Raw genomic sequence first — 21,863 nt, forward strand, 5'->3', positions numbered from 1 at the left:
CCCCGTGGCGGCGACCACCAAGGCCCAGCCGCACCCGGGGGCCGGTTCCCGTCAGGCTGCCTCAGACTGCGGGCGCTGCCGGGGGGGGCTCGACCCGGTGCTCCCCGCGTGGGCAGCCCGCTTCGCCGCGCTGTGGGACTCCCTTGCCCGCCTCGGCCCCGCCGCCCGGGCCGCCTTCTCGCCGCGGCCGCCAGGCGACCTGCGGGCGGTGGCGGAGCGTTGCCGGGTAACGGCGGCCGCCCGGCAGCATGGCCTCCCCCGCCCCGGCGGCGCCCCCGGCCGCCCCGGGGTCCCCGGGCGCAGGAGAGTCGGCAGGAGCAGAGGAGGCACTCGGTAGCGCGGCGGGAAGGAGGCGAATGCCTCCCCTCTCTGCACTCTCCGCCTTCAGCCACATCCCGGACAGACGGGAAGGGCCTCCGGAGCTCAGCTATTTCCACCGGGAGTGCAAGGTGAGACAGGGAAGGGGGAGAGCCACGGAGAGCCGGGGGAGAGCCACGGAGAGCCGGAGGAGAGCCCTGGAGAACTGGGGGAGAGCCCCGGAGCCTCGAAGGGCCCGGCGGGGCCGGAGGGACAAACCTTCCCCGTGGGTTTCTGCGCAGGGTAACGACATTGTGCTGGGCTCCCGTGCAAGGGAGGGACCTGATCAGGCGGGTGTCTAAAGATAGGCCTTTAATATTTCAAAGGCTGGCAGAACTGCTGCGCGTTAGTCACTAGCTAGGCTGTCTAAAGCAGGTTTCATCTTCAGAGGCCTTTGCAGAGTGTAACAGGTTTTTGCTACTTGTGGGTGGAAAATGAGGGTAATGCCTTTCACTGGATGGCAAGAGAAGATAGAGATGTGGTTTGCCAAGGATTAAGGACCAACTGGCCATGTGGCATCACCGAAATGCAAGATATCTTTGAGGGGAACACTAGGAGAGGCATTATCTGTCACTAGGGTTGGATGTGGCACCTGTGTTTTTTCTGGAAACACATATTTTCAGGGTCTCTTTAATAAGAAACTGCTCCATTTTCAGTTGAGGGAAAAGGTTTTCAATGTGCAGTGCACAAATTTTCCATATACTCAGCTTTAATGAAGAAAGTAGAAAGCTCTAAAAGTAGAGCTACTCAAAACAGTAACATCAGCATATTCCTCGATAACTGAATGCTTCTGAAGGTGTTACACAGACACTTAACACATAGTAACTCAAGTGGACTAGCAGGAAGCCTCACCCTTCGCTCTGCTGCATTGTATCACCCTTTTTCTTCATTCCCTCTGTCCTCATATTTAAAATCAGAAACAAAAACAATCTTACACCTTCAGCCTCAGCTGGGCTGTACTTCCTGGGTGGCAAACCTTTCTCTCTCTGAAAAGAGTCATATGAGACATTGAACTTAACAGCTTTTTCCTAAAAAAAAAAAAAACATTAAAAAGCTCTGAAATGTCTATTATATCAATGTAATATAGCAATATTATGGCAACATATATCTATTTATAACAATAAATACAGCCCATGAATCCCCTCCCCACCCAGGTGACAGGCTGCTGAATGTGCAGAGCACTGGGCAGCGATGACTGGCTACTTGTGAGAGTTTGCAGGTCATCTGGCCCTGGGATGTGGGCAGGGTGCAGACCACAGAACAGCGCGGGGCATTAAAGGAACAGCAAATTTCGTGCAATGACTGGGTGGCCCTCCGAAAAGACAGGTAGGCTTGTAATTTCAGGCTCTTTTGTGTTGACTGCAGCGTTACTTTGGGAAGGTGCTCTGAGCCAAAGGTGAGTGGGCACAGTTGCAGCCATGCTTAACCAAACATGGTAAGGAGAGCACGACAAGCCTACGGCTAGGGCAGGTCAGGGGGCTGGCGTGGTGCAGTTGGGGCTGGTGGAGCTTGCAGTCTATCCAGCCTGCACGGAATTGGGGACCATATGGTAGAGGTTTTGCTTGCAATATAAAGTCTGTTTTCACACTCCCAATGACCTGGTTTGTGGAAAACGCTGCTCCAGTGGCATGGAAACGAAAAGTGATTAAGAGCTGTTTAATAGGTTTCCTCACAGAACAGGCCTCAGCCGCAGGGGAGAAAGCAGATTCAACGGCTTCTTTTGCACAATTAAGGAATCGGATAATTTGAACTTTTTTTTATTTATGCAGGAAAGGGAATTTCATTCCTTTTTGCAGCTTAAGTACCTAAAACCAACTGTGTGTCAGAGACTGAAGCAGAGAGAAATAGAGGAAGATCTGCTCTGCACACAGCCAGAAGCCAGAAATCCCCACCTTTTAATCCCTTGGCTGACAGTTGCTCCCTCGATTGCTTTAGATGAGTTACTGTAGCCAGTTTGCATGGTGTTTCCTCTTCTGTGACATAGAGAAAGCTATTCCCTATTTTATGTGTGTCTGGAATATTAATAAATGTTTGCAAAGTGCTTTGCTTAGTTTTAGTAGCGGTACACAGAGGATGCCCATGCTGCGTGCAAATTTATCGTCTGCTCTGTGTGGTTCACTTGCTCTGATGGGCTTAAGAAATAGCTCCGCACCACCACCACCTAGGCCAACCAAGCCAGCATTTAACAGCAAAGAGAAACAACAGCAAAAAGTTATCACTATATTGAGCACAGAGATGTTGCCTCTGCACATCTGGCAGAAGATCTTAAACAGATCATCTGGGACAGAGCTAGTTTTTAACTTAACAGGCTAGCTACCTGTCTGCACGTTCCAGAAAGAATGAATTAACTGCTCTGACACAGCTACCAAATAATGGACAAATAATGCCACATGAATAAAAATGAAGGAACAAATGACATTCCTGGTGGTGAGCACAAATTAGATGCCCACTAAAATTCTGAATGAAAGTGGTAGCATGGGGAGGAAAGGAAAAGCAAGAAAGCACAAAATAATAATAATAATAATAATAATAATAATAATAATAATAATGAGGGTGACAATCAGGTGCAAGATGCTCTTGAACATGCCTGAAATTCTGTGAGGCTTGATGGTTTCTGAGAAATTAAGGGATGGATAGGTTAAATATCAAACCACCTCTCCTCTTGGCAGAACCAAGTAATGGAGATACCCTTCCAAAAGAAGCCTGTGATTACAGCAGTGCCTCACTAGTGCTCTTACCTATGGTTTCCTTTTAATGGAACTATTACAGCCTTCTTGACCTGCCCTGACTTGACTGTTTTTGGAGGATAACATTGTAAGTTGTAAGACTCAAAATACAAAAGTTTTTCAAAGGCTGAATTTGGCACACTGTAAAATTAGAGGTAAAACAACGCCCAACAAAATGCACGTTTTTTCAAATTTGTAGTCAGCCATGCACAAAACTAGTGATTGATTGACATGTTTGCCAGAATATGGACCTTTTAATGAAGTTCATTAATAACAATTGACAGCGTATTTCAACAGACTATTTTGCTTTTCTTGAAAATTTTTTTTGGTTTTGAAATTCCTTTGATTCCATTGATGAGACCTTCTTGACTGGATTTCACAAATGCTTTTGTTAGCAGATGTGGCTTATTTGGATGCAACTACGTCAATAGGTATCATAAATACAATAATATTCTGGCCTGAGGTGTGCTGTATTTTCATACATGACAGATACATGCATACTACTGGATTACCACTGAGGCATGTTTCTGAACTCTTCTCAGTTCTGCTTTAATCAGAAATTAAATGGTAATTCTACTGCAGGATACCCTTGTTTTTTTCATTCGAAATGAATTCTGAAACTGCCTGCTTTCCTTTTACATTACAGTGCCAGATCATTTGACAAATCTATGAACTTAAGAAGGAGAATACAAAGTTCAGACAAGTAAAACAAACAAACAAAGCAGTTAAATTTCCAAAAGTTACAAGAGATTACAGGGAAAAAATGAGGTAAATAGCCACAAGGGAAATTTCAGAGCTGAACAGAATTTAAAAAGATACCAAACATCATTAGGTGTTTTTATTGCAGACCATTCAAAAGGAGTGACCCAAACTTGCTAATGGTAACTCAGTAAGATTACAGTTGCCATCACCTAATGCTGTATGTGCATTGTTATTAATTATTAAGTATTGAGTTATTAAGTATTGATTCAACCACATATATTCTGTAGCCTGTAAAGTTAAGCAATACTGTGAATTAGCTATTTTTTCCCCTTTTCTCAAGACAGGAGATGTTTCCACTTATGATTCCATTTTTAAAATACCAGAGGGTTACAACAAAAATCTTCACCGATGTGACAGAGAACATGCAAAGAGTCGTGGTCTTAACATTAATGAGGAGGTAACCCTTTGATAATTTCATAATTATCTTTGTTAAAGGTATTTATACTTTTTGACATGGCTGGAGACTATAGGCATTGTTTTACCCTTTATAATGCAGCCTATATGGTATCAAAGGAATTGGAAGGAGGAGATTATTGTCCTCAGCCTGGAGGTTTAAGAAAAAGCATTAGCCAGTGTCCTGGTTTCAGCCAGGGTAGAGTTAATCTTCTTCGTAGAAGCTCGTGTGAGCCTGTGTTTTGGATGTGGGATGAGAAACTGTTGATAATGTGCTGATGTTTTGAGTTGTCGCTAAGCAGTCACGGACTGTCCAGCTTCTCGTGCTGGCCGGCCAGCGAGCAGACTGGGGGTGCCCGGGGAGCTGGGGGGGGCACAGCCGGGACAGCTGACCCAGGCTGGGCAAAGGGATATTCCTTACCATATGGCGTCATGCTCGGTGTATAGAGTTGGGACGAAGAAGAAGGAAGGGGTGGGGGGACGTTTGGAGTGATGGCATCTGTCTTCCCAAGAAGCCATTATGTGTGATGGAGCCCGGATTCCCTGGAGATAGCTGAACTCCTGCCTGTCCCTGGGGAGTGGTGAATGGATTCCTTGTTTTGCTTTGCTTGTGTGCGCGGCTTTTGCTTTGCCAATTAAACTGTCTTTATCTCAGACCATTAATTTCCTCACTTTTACCCTTCTGATCTCTCTCCTGTCCCACTGTGGGGGAGTGAGTGAGCGGCTGCATGGGGCTTAGTTGCCGGCTGGCTTTAAACCATGACAGCCGGTGAAGACACCTGAGTTAGCTCCAGCTCTTTGGCATCCTGTAGATTTCCAGGTGACAAGCCATGTGTAAGTTAAAGCATGGGGAAAGAGATTGACACAGCAAGGCAAACCCTCTCTTACAGAGCTTCAGGTCACTGAGAGTGACTTCTGAACCATCTGTGCCCCTTGAAAGTTGCAGTTCAGGTGGTCCAGCAGCTATTTCTGTCATGTTTGAAAACTCTTCTCCCTGAGAAGACTGGATTCAGCAGCCCCAGCTCAGTCAGCATCCCCTGACATCACCCTCACTATGTCAGCGTTTGCTGAGAGCCCAACTCGCTGAAGCTGGTGAGTTTGTTACGCAAACTTACACCGGACTGCCCTGCAGGAAGGAAATTCATAGGGAGCTAGTGCAAAGGAGGGGTCAATCAGAAGCCTGGAATAGCTTGGCCAAAGCATTCAAGGCTGACAGAATCTGGGTTTGGTGTGCTGCCTGATAGCTAAGGAAGTATGCAGACATATTTTTAAAAAGCTGCCTTGAAACAGAAATACTAATATATATACTTATATACAAATATGTATTTTTCCATGCAGTATCTGAGTAATACGCATACATATATACGTGTGTATGTATATACATTTGTATTTATAAACACACATACACACAGAGGCAGAGGCTGTCAAAAACCAAAGGAAGTGTAACCTCTGTGTGTTAATGGCCTCAAAATCCCGATGGTTTCATGGGTTGTAAAGAGGTGGGTCGGCTAAGAATGGCTGCCTGTATTGGTGATTATAGATGATAGAGATGGAAGAAAGGAGAGCGAGCCAAAAGTTAAAATTACTGTAATTGCTGTGTAATAAAAATTGCTGGTTTATGACAAAGGCCACTGCTCCCTAGCAGCTATATGTGCCAAATGTTCCAGTGCACAGCCATAATGCCCTTCAACTCTATCAGACAGTGCAGGGAGTATTAGGTGCTCCCAAAGGAATCCCAGGAGTGCCCATTATCACCACCTGCTCATGCCTAGTAACAAAACTGCAAATCTGTGTGAGGCCAAAAGCCATGTAAATGACTACACCAATTAAAAATGAGCCTTTTTATTTAAACAAAACAAAGCCACCCCCCTCCCCCAACACCAAGCCCAACCTCCAGCTGGGAAATGTGTGTAGAAACAGTTTATCAATGCAGAGTTAAGGCTTCTGACTGAGCTCTTGTGTCCTTTTGGTAGCATCAGAAGTCACTTTCCTACCAGTTTGCTTCCTAAAGCAAATGCATATGGGCCTGAATTCATACCAGCTCTGCTGGGCAGTGCACACAAGGGACTCTGCCCGAACAGGTGTCCCTTAATCCAGCCCTTTGATTAGCATGGAGACACATCAAACCCACAGCTGTTAAATGTTACAACATGATCCTCCTGCACGTGATGACACCCGACGCACTTACCCAAAACTAAGGTCACATACTCAACTCCTGCTCTTTAATTACCTCAGTGGCCCTCACAGACTTTATATAATAATAACTATATTATAAAACATAATAAATAAAAAGGCCACAATTGACATCTTTCTAGTAAAACACTGAAAGAAGACAGGCTGAATCCACCACAGTACACTCCTTTCCTTGAAATGGGAAAAACCAAGCCACCACAAGTAAGCCCTTCATTTCCTGCACAGAGCCTGGGTGCACCCGGGGAATCCGACAGCGCGGTTGCAAATACTCGGTTTAGCTACAAGTAGCATAGCGACTGCAGCAGGGTGTTTGCACAAGGCTGCCGTTGCTGATTTCAGATGTTAAGAGTGCTAGAATTACACGCTGCGAAGGCGTGTAGCGGGACGCTTCCCAGCCAACTGTTGGAAAATCTGAAATCTGCTGAATGCTGAACCCACAAAGATGAAATATCACTGTGCAGAGTCAGCGCTGTGCTACCAAGGCTGCTGAAAACTTATTTACTTAAAGTGAACACAAACTATCAGAATTTCATACTGCTGCCCATCGTTAGCACTGTAAACCCTGTATTGCTAGCAAAGTCTTTCTTGATGATACAAAGATTCTGTCATTTCTCTTTTTTCAACATCTATCCACAACTGGGGGTGGGGAGGAAATGGCCTTATTTTTTGCCTGCCACTTCTTCACTTGATTTTTGGTCTGGTGGGGTTATAAGTTGGTGTACTGAATAGCTTTTAATGGGGTGGAGCAAGGTGGACAGGAAGGATGGGGGGGGAGATTTGGGGGTTGAATAGTTGTTTTGGAGTAGGCTTTTCTGTTGGTTTTTTTTGAAAAAAGGGTTTGCAGCATCTTCCCAAGAATGTCAGGTCTAATTCTGTTCATGAGTCTGGAAATGTCTCACAGGTGATTGCCGTGCTCTGAGACCACTCTGATCCTTGCAGGAAATACAGAGGCTTGTGTGCTTCACGGGTTCTATCATAGATTGTGATATGGCTCAGACTCACATCTGTTGTAGCAAAGAAGTCATTTGTTTGCACCTGAACTGTGGTGTGGTGTCCGCATTTTGATTCTCCTTGTAGATATTATTTATATTATAAGACTAGGTAAACACATTGGGGACCAAGACTCACTCTGTTACCCAGTGAGCAACATACAAGCAGCCTGATAAATTTGAGATCTTTGGCTAGGGAAAGAAAAACAAACAAATCCCATCTTTCCCTTCTGACTCCAGAGCTCCTCATTGCTGTAGCACAGGAAGGAACTGCAGATTGCAGATAGTGATTGCATAGTCACTTAAAGTGCAGTTTACTAAAAAAGAAGTTTAAAATAATCTTTTCTTGGTCAGGTCATTTTTCACCAAGTCAGCTCCCCATTATTGCAGAGCAGTTATTTCTGTAATCTTACAGCTACAAGCATTTTCAGTAAAACCTTTCACTGTGCAAAAATACAGTAGTATATGCTTTATGTCCTTCAGGGAGAGCTTGCATGGACTAGTGGTTGCTCAGGATTTTTCTTTAGGCTTTGATTTTTTTCATGCAGTGATTTCACTGAATTGTGCAAGCAGGGTAGGTGTTTCTGTAACAGGAGATACAAATTAAATCTCTCCTATTTTTCAAATGAATCATGCAAGTCGATGCACAAAAAAGAATAAGAATGAAAGTAAAATCTGTGCCACTTTCCAGTAACATAGAATTTCGTTTGCCAGTAATCACATGGTAATCACCTCTGTGTGTGTGTGTGTCTGTGTGTGTCTCTGTGTGTCTGTGTCTGTGTCTGTGTGTGTCTGTGTCTGTGTGTGTGTGTAAAAAATTATCAGTCCACAGTAACCCATGGCATGGCTCCATATCCTATCATCTTGTCACCTAGTGATATGTTCATGGTTTATTAAGATATGTAAAAAACTAGGTCAGAGATGGAACAGTAAGGGTACAGATCATTGCTAAATAAATATACATCTGTATAGCAGATGCTGTACAGTTCTGCCGCTTTGCCCCTGGCCACAGCGCATTTAGCAGTAGATAACTGCCAAGTATTTGCTCTGTGATTTTCTTATAAGGAGAATTTTATATTTTCACAGGAAATGGCAAGACCTGTCGCTGTTTTGTCATCTTCAGAGTATGGGAGACGCATAAATAAACCCATAGATCAACCAATCAGAGCTCATGCAAGGATTAATCACGTGCAGGCAGAATTCTACAGGAAAAGTGGCATCATCTGCTTATTGGAAAAACCTTCTCCAAGCCTGGATCCGTGCTAAATCTCTTGTACCTGTCATTGCCAGCAACATTTATGTGGAATAACACCCACTTCGCATCAAAAAACAATATCGTGCTTTTGCCTTTTCCTCTACATTTTGGTTAATGAGAATGATTTGGATTAAAGATAGGATGAAATAGCAGCTGTAGTTTTCCTCATGCTAATTCAAATGCATGTCATCTCCTTACAGTCTCATAAAAATCTTATGACGAAAAGGATCAGCAAGAGCTGAACATTTTAGGTAGCAAGACTGGAAATGGGACCTGTTGGGTCAACAGCTGTGTCTCTGCTATTTTAGGCAGTGCTTCTACATAACTATTCACAGATTTAACATTTAAACAAGCTTGCTCCTCAAGGCAGCAGTGATCACTGACTTCTTAATCCTTACAGTGTTGCTACAAAAGTGCTAGGTGTTATTTTATCTGCACAACAGCTGAAATGGGGATTCAACACAGATTTTCCAAAATGGACGGGCTTACCCATAAATGGGCAAATAAAGAAATGATCTTACTTAGAGAAGTGCTTAGTAGTTTCAGTAGACTTCAAGTGGAAGTCAAGTTAAAGGGAACTTCTAAGTACTTAGCATTTAAATAGACAAAAAATCTGGGCTTAGCTGATTACAGACATCCATTTTGCTGACTTTCACTATACGAACGGGGTCTGAGGGATTGATCTGTTCAAGAGTGTCACAAGAAAAATCACCTTTGATTCTGTACCCAAGGCTGGGAAAAAATAATACTAGGAAAACAAGCACTAAATAACTTGGTAGACAGGATGGAAAAAACCACAAGGATTTGAGCAGTAGTCATTTAAAAAGCATGTTTAGAGTAAATGTCTGAATCTGCTTAAACATTTAGTGCCTTGTGTTCTCACTGAATCCAGTACTAGTTTTAAGGTAATTTCAGGAGGAGTATCTCCTGCAGGGTATGCATCGGTTTCATTCTCAAAAGCCATTGATCCTGCTGCTGTTTAAAGCTGAGGCAGTATTGCTCAGAAAGGAACAACAGCTGGACTGATCATACCAGAAAGACTGGAAGTCCACAGCTTTGACTGACACTGGAGTTCCTATATCATTTGTGAACACAGTGAGTCTCAGAGTATAAAATAATAAAAACAAGGAACTTTTAATCTGGGGCCTGGATAAGTAGTAGATTAGGCAATCGATAGCACTTGTTTGGCATGATGTGAGAAGCAAAGCAAACAGAGCAGCCCATTCCAAGAGGTGTTTCTTACTTTTATCATCATGGCCTGCAAGTTCCTTTATATTCAGTGAGCTAGGGACAAGAGGGCAGTAACTGCTACATTCCTTTTCGGTAATAAATACTCCATTAAACAAATCCAGCAGCATCAAAAGAAAAGGAATCAAAGTGAGAAGGAAATGTTTTCTAACAATACCAGAATGCTTTTTCAAGAACCAGTATCAAATGTATACCAGTGAAGAATGAGATGGAATATGGCCATATTCTAGGCAGGTTATTTTTAGTTTGGGACACTCAGTACAAATTACTAAGAAGTAAGTTAAGATCAAGTAGCATTACTATATTTACAAACCATCTGTGTTTGAAAAAGTGTAAGAAATTGTTTGTTTGAGAACACCACCACCTTCTGGCCTTTGTGAGAAATAGGCATCACCAGCACTTCCACCCGGGAAAAAAGCATGAGTTATCGAAACACCAGTATGAGTTTTGCTCTCATTTCTTTGCTTATGTCACGCCCTTCTCTTTCAGTCCCTTGTCATCCCTCCTCACTTTTGAAGGCTTTCACAGGTTGTTCATCCTACTACTTGTTTCTCATTCAGTTCTGAGTGGTTGACTTCTCCCTTCAGTGCTCAGTGTCAAAAGAATTCCTTGACGGTTTCTTCTGTACTAGGGAGTGCTGACATAATAATGTAAGGGGTTTACACATGCAACAAATTAACATGAACAAAATGGATAGCATGACACAATGTAAATCATATTTTGGATCTGGACTTTGCATCCAAAAATCTCCAGGGATTGCTGGGACAATTGACAGATACCTGCAACTCACAAATTAGTAACAGTAGCCTTGGAAGGGAATATGGCCATGTTCTGTATCTACTGGTGAAACATAGAGAACTTCGAAGATGTACAAGTTTCACCTTTTTTGTATCAAATCATAATAATTAAAATCAAACCAGGTGATGCTGGGAATTCTGCTTTGCTACTCATAAATAATAATTCTACACAGGACAGGATGCACAAGCTAACCTGAAAATGTGTTTTACATGGCAGTTCATCAAGTTTATGTTATGTGATGGGAACTAAGGCTACATTATTTTCCCTCCCATCCATCTGTAAAACAACACAAAGTCAGGGCATGCTTGTTCCAGCTGAAGTCGTTACTGGTTCCCGTTCTCAGCTCTACCCTTCTGACAGAATTTATACTGGTACATAAAAAAAAGGACTGCACAGGTCATAGTTCTTCTGAGCTTCAGAGCGTAATGAGGTTCAGTTTAGGCTCCTCTTTAAGGCAGGCTGTAAACTGAAGGATCTCTGGAGTGCATACATTACCCTATTTAGACAGTTTAGCTAAAACTGCCACCAAAGACAAAACTACAAATAGTACATATCCAGAACCTAGGGTGGCCCCTGTGCAAGTCCACTACCCTATGGCAACTGTTCTTTTACAAAGTAAAGCAAATATTTTTAATAAAAATGCTCTCATTTTCTGTGAACAGCACTCTGCATCTCTTAATATGACCAGTAAACCAATACTGCTTGTGCAACTACTACAAATTTTAGTTTTATGAAACACTGGGGAAATCACATGAACAGCTATGACTAAATTGCACAATTTCTTTTTATACTGCCAAGAAAAGCCCTGATTGGTAGGCAGCATGACACATTCTGTACGTTCATCAGCATATTCTGTACCTTCAGCAACAGCCAGTACCCTTGTATAGTCACTTCCGTCCATTTGCAGTTGTGAGTTAGAACCAGGGAAATACAAAGGAAACAGAGCACTGACCATCTGGCACTTACATCTGTTAACTTGTAATAAATATTGACACAAAAATTAAGAAAATATGTTGCTCTTTATTAGTCTTTACATGTCAATTGTTCCAAATATTGGAAGGTCTCACATTCAGAAGCTCAAATTATTTTAGGAGGAGTTATTCAGAAAACAGAATTGTTCTTCCATGCACAATATTTACATTTCTAGTACAGGAGGTCAACCTGTGATTTAGTATTAACTCTCCAGTGTCAGCAGCTGAGTCCGTATGTATGAGGAAAGATTTTTTTGTGTAGATATTTTGCCATTTTTCTGCAACTTTGTAGACTCTCCATCTCAAAAAATGGAATCTGGAAACAAAACAACAATGATTGCTGGAAATACCTTTTAATAAACAGCTGAGTAAGACTGCTGTTCATTAAGCAGATGTAAAATTACACATCAAAGACTTATCTGTTTTCAAAATAAACATTTAATCCTAACCATATTATTGATCTGTAAATAACCTGAATAGAGATTATTGTAAAACAAAGTTTAAACTGTAATGGATATCGGTCTAAGTTAAATATAATAGTTAGGCTTATGTGATATGTGATTATAAATGGAAAAGAAAATCTCAAAAATCTAAAAGTAACTTTTTTGGTCCAAAGTATGTTTAAAGATAAAAATAGAATCATAGAATCATAGAACAGTTTGGGTTGGAAGGGATCTTTAAAGGTCACCTAGTCCAACTCCCCTGCAGTGAGCAGGGACATCAGGTTGCTCAGAGCCCCATCCAACCTGACCTGGAATGTTTCCAGGGATGGGGCATCTACCACCTCTTCAGGCAACCTGGGCCAGTGTTTCACCACCCTCATTGGGAAAAATTTCTTCCTTATATCTAGTCTGAATCTGCCCTCTTTTAGTTTAAAACCATTATCCCTTTGTCCTATCACTACAGGCCCTGCTAAAAAGTCTGTCCCCAGCTTTCTTAGAAGCCCCCTTTGAGTACTGGAAAGCTGCAATAAGGTCTCCCTGGAGCCTTCTCGTCTCCAGGCTGAGCAACCCCAACTCTCCCAGTGTGTCTTCACATGAGAGGTGTTCCATCCCTCTGATCATTTTGCTGGCCCTCTTCTGGGCCCACTCCAACAGATCCATGTCTGAGGACTCCAGAGCTGGATGCACTACTCCAGCTGGGGTCTCACCAGAGTGGAGTAAAGGGGCAGAATCACCTCCCTCAACCGGGTGGCCACACTGCTTTGGATGCAGCCCAGGATAGGGCTGTGAGCGCACATTGCCAGCTCATGTCCAGTTTTTCATCCACCAATGTCCCCAAGTCTTTCTCAGCAGGGCTGCTCTCAATCCCTTCATCCCCCAGCCTGGAATGATACCAGGGGTTGCTGTGACCCAGGTGCAGGACCCTGCATTTGGCCTTGTTGAACCTCATGAGGTTCGCATGATTCTTTGTGTGAAGGAATTCACATTCCTTGAGCTTGTCCAGGTCCCTCTGGATGGCATCCTGTCCCTCAGGTGTGTCAACTGCACGACTCTGCTTGGTGTCATCTGCAAACTTGCTGAGGGTGCACTCGATCCCACCGTCTATGTCATTGATGAAGATATGTCAATGTCACTGATGAAATACCCTTATTAAATACTCTCTTGTGAAAGTATTACTTACAGAGCAGTTTCTTTTTCATATCTCCTCTTTTTAAACTCCAAATTCTGACCTGATTTTTTAAAAAGTATTTAATTAAAAATCCCAATGCTACTGAACTCTTAGACAACATTTTCCTTTAAGTCAAGTTTTGAACCATCACTGCAAAGAAGTACTCTTTTAAGCAGCCACTATTTTACAGAAAACACAAACAGAATTGATCCAAGAAAGAAAAAGAATTTCTGTACACCCTCAAAAAGGCAAAAGCTAGGCAGAGAGAATGTAATGTAGAAAGGACAAGACTACATCTGCCTTGGGAAGTAACTGCAACTACAGTTTTAAGCATTATAAAATAATCATTTTTTATTTGTTTTATTAGCCAGAGAGAAAGCAAAACACTGTCTTTGGACTTTACCTGCACAACTTCATAACCAAGTAACTGAAGATGTCTCTGTTTAATAGCTTCTTCTCCCAACAGATTGTGGCTATTAACACAAAATCTATTTCGACCATCAACACAGAGGGCAATTCTAAAATCAAGCACAAGTGTAGTAGCAAAAAAAAAAATCAGTTACTTTAGTCACCACAACTACTGCACTCTCTGCTTCCTAAGAAGCATGAGACAGTAACTCCCCTCTTACTCCCTACTACCTCCTAGAATTAGATGTTGTAGGATGGGACTTACCTAGCTCAGAACAATTTAAATCACTCAATTTAAGGGCGGGAGGGGGAAAGCCTGACACTTAGTGAAACTGATCTGAAAAGCTTATTTATATGCTCCGAACAAAAACTACCATACAAGTTAGTATGAGTTTGATATTTTTAATGCTACTATCGGTGAGCTGTTTGAATTATTCTAGAAGGAAAAACATACAAAATACTTGTCTCAGTTTGAAAACATTTCAGCAGCCAAATTTATTCAACTTATTACTGTACCTGTTAAACCTGTTAGAGTTTAAGTAAAAGTTAAGTTTAAGCTAAATCTGTTTAAATTAAACCTGTATGTATGGTTGGCAGCATCATGGATTATAACTATATTTTTTGTGCTTGGTGATAAAAATCACATCAACTTAAACCAAAATTTGTATATCCACTGTAAAAAAGTTACTTAAACTTTCAGTATGTTAAGTATATTGTGACTTTATTTACACATGAAAGCTCTAATTAAAAAAAAAAAAAAAAAAAATCAAAGCCCATTCCTAAACATTTAAAGATGGGAATTTTGTAAGAGCCTGTATTACTCTGTTGAGTCTTGTGAACGTTAGGCTGGAGAAAACATAACCTTTTCAAAGACTTTTGCTTTATCCACAAAAGTTCAGCTGCAAATACCACACAGGCAGGTTGCTTAACTTTGTATCCAAGGTTTCTCAAAATAATCCTTAACATATTTTTTAAACACATATGCATTTTTCAGCAAAAAATAGCATCTGTACCAAATATCCTCATTGCACAGGATTTCTTACAGGAGCAAATTTGTGAACTCAAACTGGCTTAAACTGTTAAATCTATGCAGACACACTCGATTGGAATTAATTTGGGTTTAGTTTGAAAATGAATTACAGAAGATCAAAATACATTACTAAAAGCCAAATCAGGATCACTGTGATCCTGACTGTCACTGCGTAAAGAGACTAATTCTCTGACACTGTATAGTCAGGGGGCAAAATAATGAGGAAAAAGTAGAGATTGTTAATTTTGCCAGTGTTTTCAATGTGAAACTTCAGCTTTGTTGAGGCCAATGGCAAAACTCCAATTAGCTTAAATTTTGCTGGGGTTTCACCCCAGATGCTCTTTGTCAATGTTAACAATTTGCCATTGTTTTCTTTTATTCTCTTACCGTCTGTGTACCTCTTCACACTGGGAAGCAGGCAATACAAAACCTTCTTCATCTAATTTAATCTCAATATCTAGTATAGATGAAAAGAGAAGTGACATTAAAACTCATTTCATATAACAAACTGTTTACTGTAATTCTCATCCTCTTACAGTTCATTGTTTTATAAAATAACTAAAATACTACTGCAGTACTTTTTTCTGAATCACAGAGGCTTGCAAAAGATGTGTATATACTATTTAACACAAATGAGTGATAATTAATAACACTTTAGCCTTTCATAATGATAACAGCAAAGTAGTATTCCAAGTCCACTAAAAACCATAATGTGTTTGTCTCTCTCCCCCTCTCTCCCTTTTTATTTTTCTCTCTAATTCCCTAATTTTATAGATGATTATCAAGCTGCAAACAGAGCTTAGGACCTACCGCATGTGGAAGCTGAAAGGCAGAGTAATTCTGGAATCATGCCTCTCTCGATTTTTTTTTCTTCATCCCTACAATATCCATGGGGTCCAAGAGACCCGTCCCTCAAGACTGTTTTCATCCTCCAGCCCTTCTGGGCACACATCTTTCCTCATCATCACCTTCTCTCATTTTCCTTTTGTGGCACATGAAACACTGTGTTGCTCACTCCTCTCTTTCAGTCCACAAACCCTCACTGACTATATGTAGTCAACAGTTCTTGCTAAAGGGAGATGAGCCCAGCTGAGCAGGGCAGATGGCTGACAACCTTCCAGCTCTCTCTTTCTCTACTCACCACCAAGGCAGAGAGATCAGGCAAGTGGCATTGTCTCATTTTGCTTTACCATTATACAGGTCTCATTTTGCTTTACTTTATACAAATTGTTTACAGGGTAAGTAAAAGGGGGAGGTGATAGTAAAAATACAGAATACAAGAGTTAGCAGCTATTTTCAGTGCTGACTGGCTGTGTAAATTCTGAGTACTACTGCAGTTCTTTTCTATCCCTGTTCTTCTTTCTTACTTTGAAAATGCATTTACTTAAAGTTCCCATAAGATTTCCTCATTTCAGGCCTTCTGCAGAGCTTTGTATTCCAGTTTACTTTTTCTGTATTTGCCCAATTTACAATGCACACAAAGGATAAAATCAATCATTTTTATTTCTGGAAAATAACTGAGCCTAAAGTTTTGACAGAATAAGTACACATTTTATTAGTAGCTAAAGAAATGTTACTTACCAACTTTATAGAAATATGGTGTTGATACCTCTGATGCAAAGTATATACTTTTTTTCAGTAAATAAAGTAATCCAGTCTTCACCCTTTTGAGGAGGTGAACATCGAGGGAACCGTGAGGCCTAAGAAAGGCCTTTACTTGATACTTGGGAAGGAGTTTGGGACCCTAGGTAATGACAGAAAACCAAGTCAAAGAAAAGAAAAAGGAAGGTAACATTTTTGCTATTACCTGATATTAATGTAGCAAAATGTATTCCGTGCATTTGAAAGCCAAGACTGTTGAGAGGCTTAGAGTCTGGGGTATGATCTGCTAGAAACGTAAAAAAAACAAATCAAAACAAAAAACCCACCACCAGAACATCCTCAGCAAGCTTCCATACTATCACGCTGAATATATCGCTCATGAGAAATGCACAACTGTTTCCACTCCTCTGCAGTCATGCCTACATCAAAGTGCCTGATCTCTTTTGTTCTCCAAGACTTCACAAGTCAAACATAAAAAAGGAGTAGTTATTGGAACAGTATTTGGAAATACTCAAAAAGCACTTTCACTTAGAGCTAGTCAGTTCCATCAAACATACAAATCTATCAAGTCAATCAAACAGGTAGAAATGGTTCGTATTTTTATCAAGGAAAAAAAAAAAAAGCTGTTTCATCCAATTCCCATGTTTTTATGGGGAAGACAGTCCTCAACTAACTATCAGCAGGGCCCTAGTGACCTTACCACCTCTTGTTAACATCAGTTCTGGTTTCATATGTACCATACCTCATAAAATGGACACTCCAGGGTAACAGTCAGAAAAAGCTGGGTTAGCTGAGAGGAGACAATTCTGTCCAAACCAGGTGGCTGAGCTGAAACAACAACATTCAGGCTTTCAGGTGTACCTTCAACAAAGGATCTTTACATAAACCATCATACAGAAGTTAGGAAAAGCTATTTGGTTTAATGAGTAGAGAAGCTACTTGATCATTATCATCCTTGATTGTTGTTTGAATGAATGGGAAGATCAGTTGTGAAATGATATACTTAGAAAAATGAAGAAATGATTTACAGAAATATCAACACAAAAAAAATATATGCAACTAGCAAGATCTTAGTTAAGACTGTCATATTCTTTCACAAAAAAAATTAGGATCCGAGAGATGCAGGACATTCTACATGGGGGAATAAGTTTGAGTTGAGGTCTTGGAGAAATGCCCCATTTCCTTTTTCTTCCCTTTCTTCCCTTTCTCCCCAAGTTATAATCCCAGCATCTCATTGTTCCACTTAGTTGTTTTTTTTTATCTGAACGTAATGGATAATACTGAATAATTTCTGGAGTTTTGTCTATAAGTGTATGCCTGAAGCATCTTTCATGTTATGTGCAAAGTATTATTACAGAACAGTAGAAATCTGATGTAGTATAAGATGCTAATCATGCAGGTCATCTTCTCAAGTTCCCGTTCTGAACTTTGACCACTCTAGTGGAATACCTTTATTGATTTAAAAGAACATATTTAAAGTTGCTGGTACTATGAGGTTTCTCATTTTCTAAGTATCAGCTTAAGAACTTTAAAAGACATTCCGCTTTTTAGGACATGAGGAACATTTGCTTCCTAAAAATCAACCCCTTAAGGTATATCATGTTGAACAGCTAAAAATTGAGTGACCAAAGTTTTTAATCACTTTGAAAACCTGATCTTTATGTAGAGTTTTATTAACAAAGCAACCTTAGTTGAGATCAACTTTCTAGCATAGCTTACATATCCCTACAATGCCACTAAATATGCTTTACTGTCGAACACAGAATTACTTAAAATCTATAGCTTACAACTGTATTGTTCATAATAGGTTTGTGTCTAAAAGCATTGGATTTTGTAATTGTTAGAGCCAAGGACAGGCTATAACATGGGGGATGTTCTAGAAGCTTACTAGACCGGAAAAAATCCCCTGAACAATTAGGTGAAGACAGTCTCAGAAGCAGAGGGTGAGCAGACTCTGAGATCTCCTAAGCAAGATGGGATAAACCATAGGGCAGATTTTTATATTTCATAATGTTTTCCTCAGTATGGTAAGACACAGGGCCAAGGATAGGACAGTGGTGCTTGCTCAGAGGTAGAAAGGAAAGGAGCTCAGGGCACGGAACAAAGATGGGCACAGGAAGCCTCCACCAGAGGAGTGTAGTCAGCAGACGGGATGCCAATGGGAGGAAGTATCACATAACCCTATCAGATTCTAGATTAAAAGTCATTTAAAAATGAGGACAAAGCACCAATCGTTATGCCTTGTTAAAACATACGTGAGACTTAGAATTCAATTTACATTTTTACCTAGATAATTAAAAAAACCCATACCAGCCTATGCTTAACTCCTCACATTTGTGATGCTGTTATGTTTTACGGGTTCAGATCTCAATTATATTTTAATTAAGCCAACAATTATGCACTGCAAATTATTTTTTTCAGCTTTATCCATTTACCCTTTTCAGCTTTCACAAGTTGATTGTAATATAATATGAAAGAGAAATACAACCAAGTTGGAAGCGAGAACATAATACAATAATCCTTATCCTGAAGGACCAAAAGAGTAGAGGTGCCAACCGAAGTCCATACCTGGTTATATCTTACCGCACCTGAAAAGCTGGACACGATGCAGCCTGACAGAAAGTGAGGAATAAAGCCCTAATATCACTGACATGCAATGGATCTTATTTGAATCATACGACAAAATAGTATTTGAAAAACACATTTTGTACTGCCTGAGATTTACAAATTCTGTGCATATAATTGTAACACATTGTTATCAATAATAGTAATTTAAATTCTTTTTGTCCCAATGCTACACTTCACCTCTCTAGAATTTGTACTAATCTTGACCAAAGTTTATAAGGATGTTTAGACTTTTTTTTTTAAAATACAACAATTCATTATTTCTGTAGTAATATGCAAGCTTGCTAGTAACACAATTATAAGTAAGCTGTGGAACAGTTATTACAACTTTTCTTGCATAATGTAATTTGGTCCCAATTTTAAAGGCTACGAACAGGTTTTCTGACAACTGTGATCATATACCTTGTCCTTAGAGCCTCAGGAAGAGAGTGGTTTCAATACTTCGGAAAATATCTAGAAATAAGGTTTATGCAAAGTCACGGAGGACTTAAAAAGACAGGCAGCAATATCTTAACCAGCAGTGCACAAGCAGAAGACAATTATTTTAGCTTCATAATCAGTACTACTAGTATTTCTATTGTTTTTTGAAATATGTCCTCCCTTGGGCTAGCCCCTGAGCAAAATGTCTAAAAGCCAGTCCCACCCCTAAGGAGTATGAGATCCAAGTAAGCAAAGCAAACAATTGTGGAGGAAGAAAAAGATACAGAAATGTGAAGTCACTTGCCCAAAGCCACAAAGCAAATGGGGGGGACTACACCCAGAATAAAAGTCAAGTCTCAGGACTCACTATCCAGTGTTGCAACCTTTGTGTCACATCCCTCATGTGATAGTCATTACAGTGCAACAATTCAGAAAAAAAAATTAATCCAGAATCACTAAACCAGATTTTACATCACTCTTGCAACGTTCTAAGTATCATTGTAATTAAAAAAAATCTACTACTTTTGGTCTCTGTTTTGTTAGTTCCATGATAGCTAGCTTCACTAGCCTTCAGAGCATTACCAGTCTCATAGTAAGACAGTCTCGCTTCAGTGCGAATATTCACATCCGTCACTGCATAGACAAAGAAGTTTAAACAGGCAGAGTTAAAATTAACATATTTCCTGCACAGAACAACATCTAAAACCTGTGTGAGACAAAGGACAAATATGGGGAACAACAGAGGGTCAGTGTTTTTTAGAAAAGCAGAAGGATTAACTGAAATAAATTTTTGAAGGGATTTCAAATCTATGTTTAAGATTGTGCAGTGCTATTTTCAAACTCCTCTAAATGATGTAAACTGAAAGACAACTGCAACTGTGATAAGGAAGCAACAACCTTTGGCCTCCTGATCACTATTCTCCAGTCACCTTAATTAGGTCATTGTTGATTTGACAGATGTAACTGATAACAAATGGGTTCTTGCTAAGAGACACCTCGTAATACAGAGAAATGTGGAACGTAGCAAGAGAAACATTGCTCCTTACCTTGCAGCTCTTGCAGAAAATAGGGACTAAATATTTTTGGCAGAAAATTTACTGGATAACGTTGAATAAGGACACACGAGTGCAGCAGGTTCAGCAAGGTGTGAGGTTGAAAGTGACTAAAGCGAGTGTGCAGTATGGTTTCGAGCTTCCTAAACAAGGAAGAAGCACTTGGAGGGAGATAGTTAAGAGTCCCAAATGGTATAATACACTCAGCAATCTGGTCAGTGGTAAATCTGTCAGCATCGGAAATGAAACTTTCTGCCACTGCATCAAATATGGGCTTAGAAAGGATCATCTTTTGGCAGCAATACTGCATGACTTTACTGACTGTTTGAGGATGCATGGTAAAGATGAACTTGGGAACATGTGTTTCCAATGCCTCTACAAAAATTTGTTCACGACGTCCAAAGTACAGGAAGGCTTCCAGTACCTTTACCAGTTCATCACCTGTGAAATACGGAATATGCTTCACAGAATGTTTACACAGTGCTGTGACTAAGGGAATTGCCTGAGTCTGATGAAGAACAACCAGTGAATTCAGTATTCTGCTTGTGAACTTTGGGCTTAGCTGGGAAACTATGGTTAAAGTGACACTGTTCAGTCTGTTTAGTAAGTCTTGGTATTGTTCGCCTTCCCTGACAGTCATCTGCAGCATCTTATAAACCATCACCATTTCCCTAGGACTCCACTTCTCAACATCTTCTTCTTGCATGTAGTTCATGATTTGTTCCAGCGTTGCACAACTTGGGCCTTCCAACTCAAGCAAACTCTCTCCAAGAGCACACAGATTTTTAAAAGTCAACAGTCCTTTACCAAGCCGTTCCTCACCCTCTGAAAGCAAGCTGGCCATCAGCGTACTCTGCGGATCTATACGTAGCTTTATCAAAGCTTGCAATGCATTCAGCAGCCCAGTGTTTGACAGTTTTGAGGATTCAAATTCAAACTGGAAGCACAATGCCCGGAAAACTTCATTCTCTAACACTCCTTCAGGGTCTTTCAGACCGTTGTCATCCACCTCAAGTTCAGAAATCCTCTGCAGAGCTCCTGATGCCATAGTATCAGACATGACTTCCAGAGAGCTAAGAAAGTAAAAAATCTCTTTCGATGTACAAAGGCTGTTCAGCTTCTTGAAAAATAGTTCTTCATCCATCCACCCATTACCACATTTTGGACTGCTCCCAGTATCTCCACAAAGATGTACAGTGTCATTAACAGAAAGAGACTGTATCCGTTGTTGTACGTGGTTTTTTCTACAAAACATATACTGGGATTTGTCTTTGAAACATAGCATCCTCATGGCTACGGAGCTACAGTTTTGGGGCTTTTGCTGCCAAAAGCTCAACCTTTTGCTTAGGGTCATCAAAATGGACCTGCTTGCTGGCGTGCTGAATGAATAAAACTGCAAGCTTTTTCGGCTAATCAAAGCCAT

General features: G+C 40.7%; 2 protein-coding genes across 2 annotated transcripts; one reads left to right on the forward strand and one right to left on the reverse strand.

The window, feature by feature from the left end:
* On the forward strand, positions 1–8,686 carry CFAP90 (cilia and flagella associated protein 90; the record flags this gene model as incomplete). The annotated part of the gene is made up of 3 exons (XM_082014796.1): positions 1–449; positions 4,126–4,242; positions 8,507–8,686. Exons 1-3 carry the CDS (start codon positions 249–251, stop codon positions 8,684–8,686), a joined length of 498 nt encoding a protein of 165 aa, XP_081870922.1. The 5' UTR covers positions 1–248.
* Positions 8,687–11,909: 3,223 nt separating this feature from the next.
* On the reverse strand, positions 11,910–21,863 carry FASTKD3 (FAST kinase domains 3; the record flags this gene model as incomplete). Its single annotated transcript, XM_082014863.1, has 6 exons — positions 11,910–12,008; positions 13,707–13,821; positions 15,129–15,198; positions 16,323–16,485; positions 17,086–17,171; positions 20,435–21,863. The coding sequence occupies 6 exons, from the start codon at positions 21,861–21,863 to the stop codon at positions 11,910–11,912; spliced, it is 1,962 nt and encodes a 653-aa protein (XP_081870989.1).

The sequence above is a fragment of the Phaethon aethereus genome (assembly GCF_964289735.1).
Source record: "Phaethon aethereus genome assembly, chromosome: 2".
In the NCBI taxonomy this organism is placed as follows: Eukaryota; Metazoa; Chordata; class Aves; order Phaethontiformes; family Phaethontidae; genus Phaethon; species Phaethon aethereus.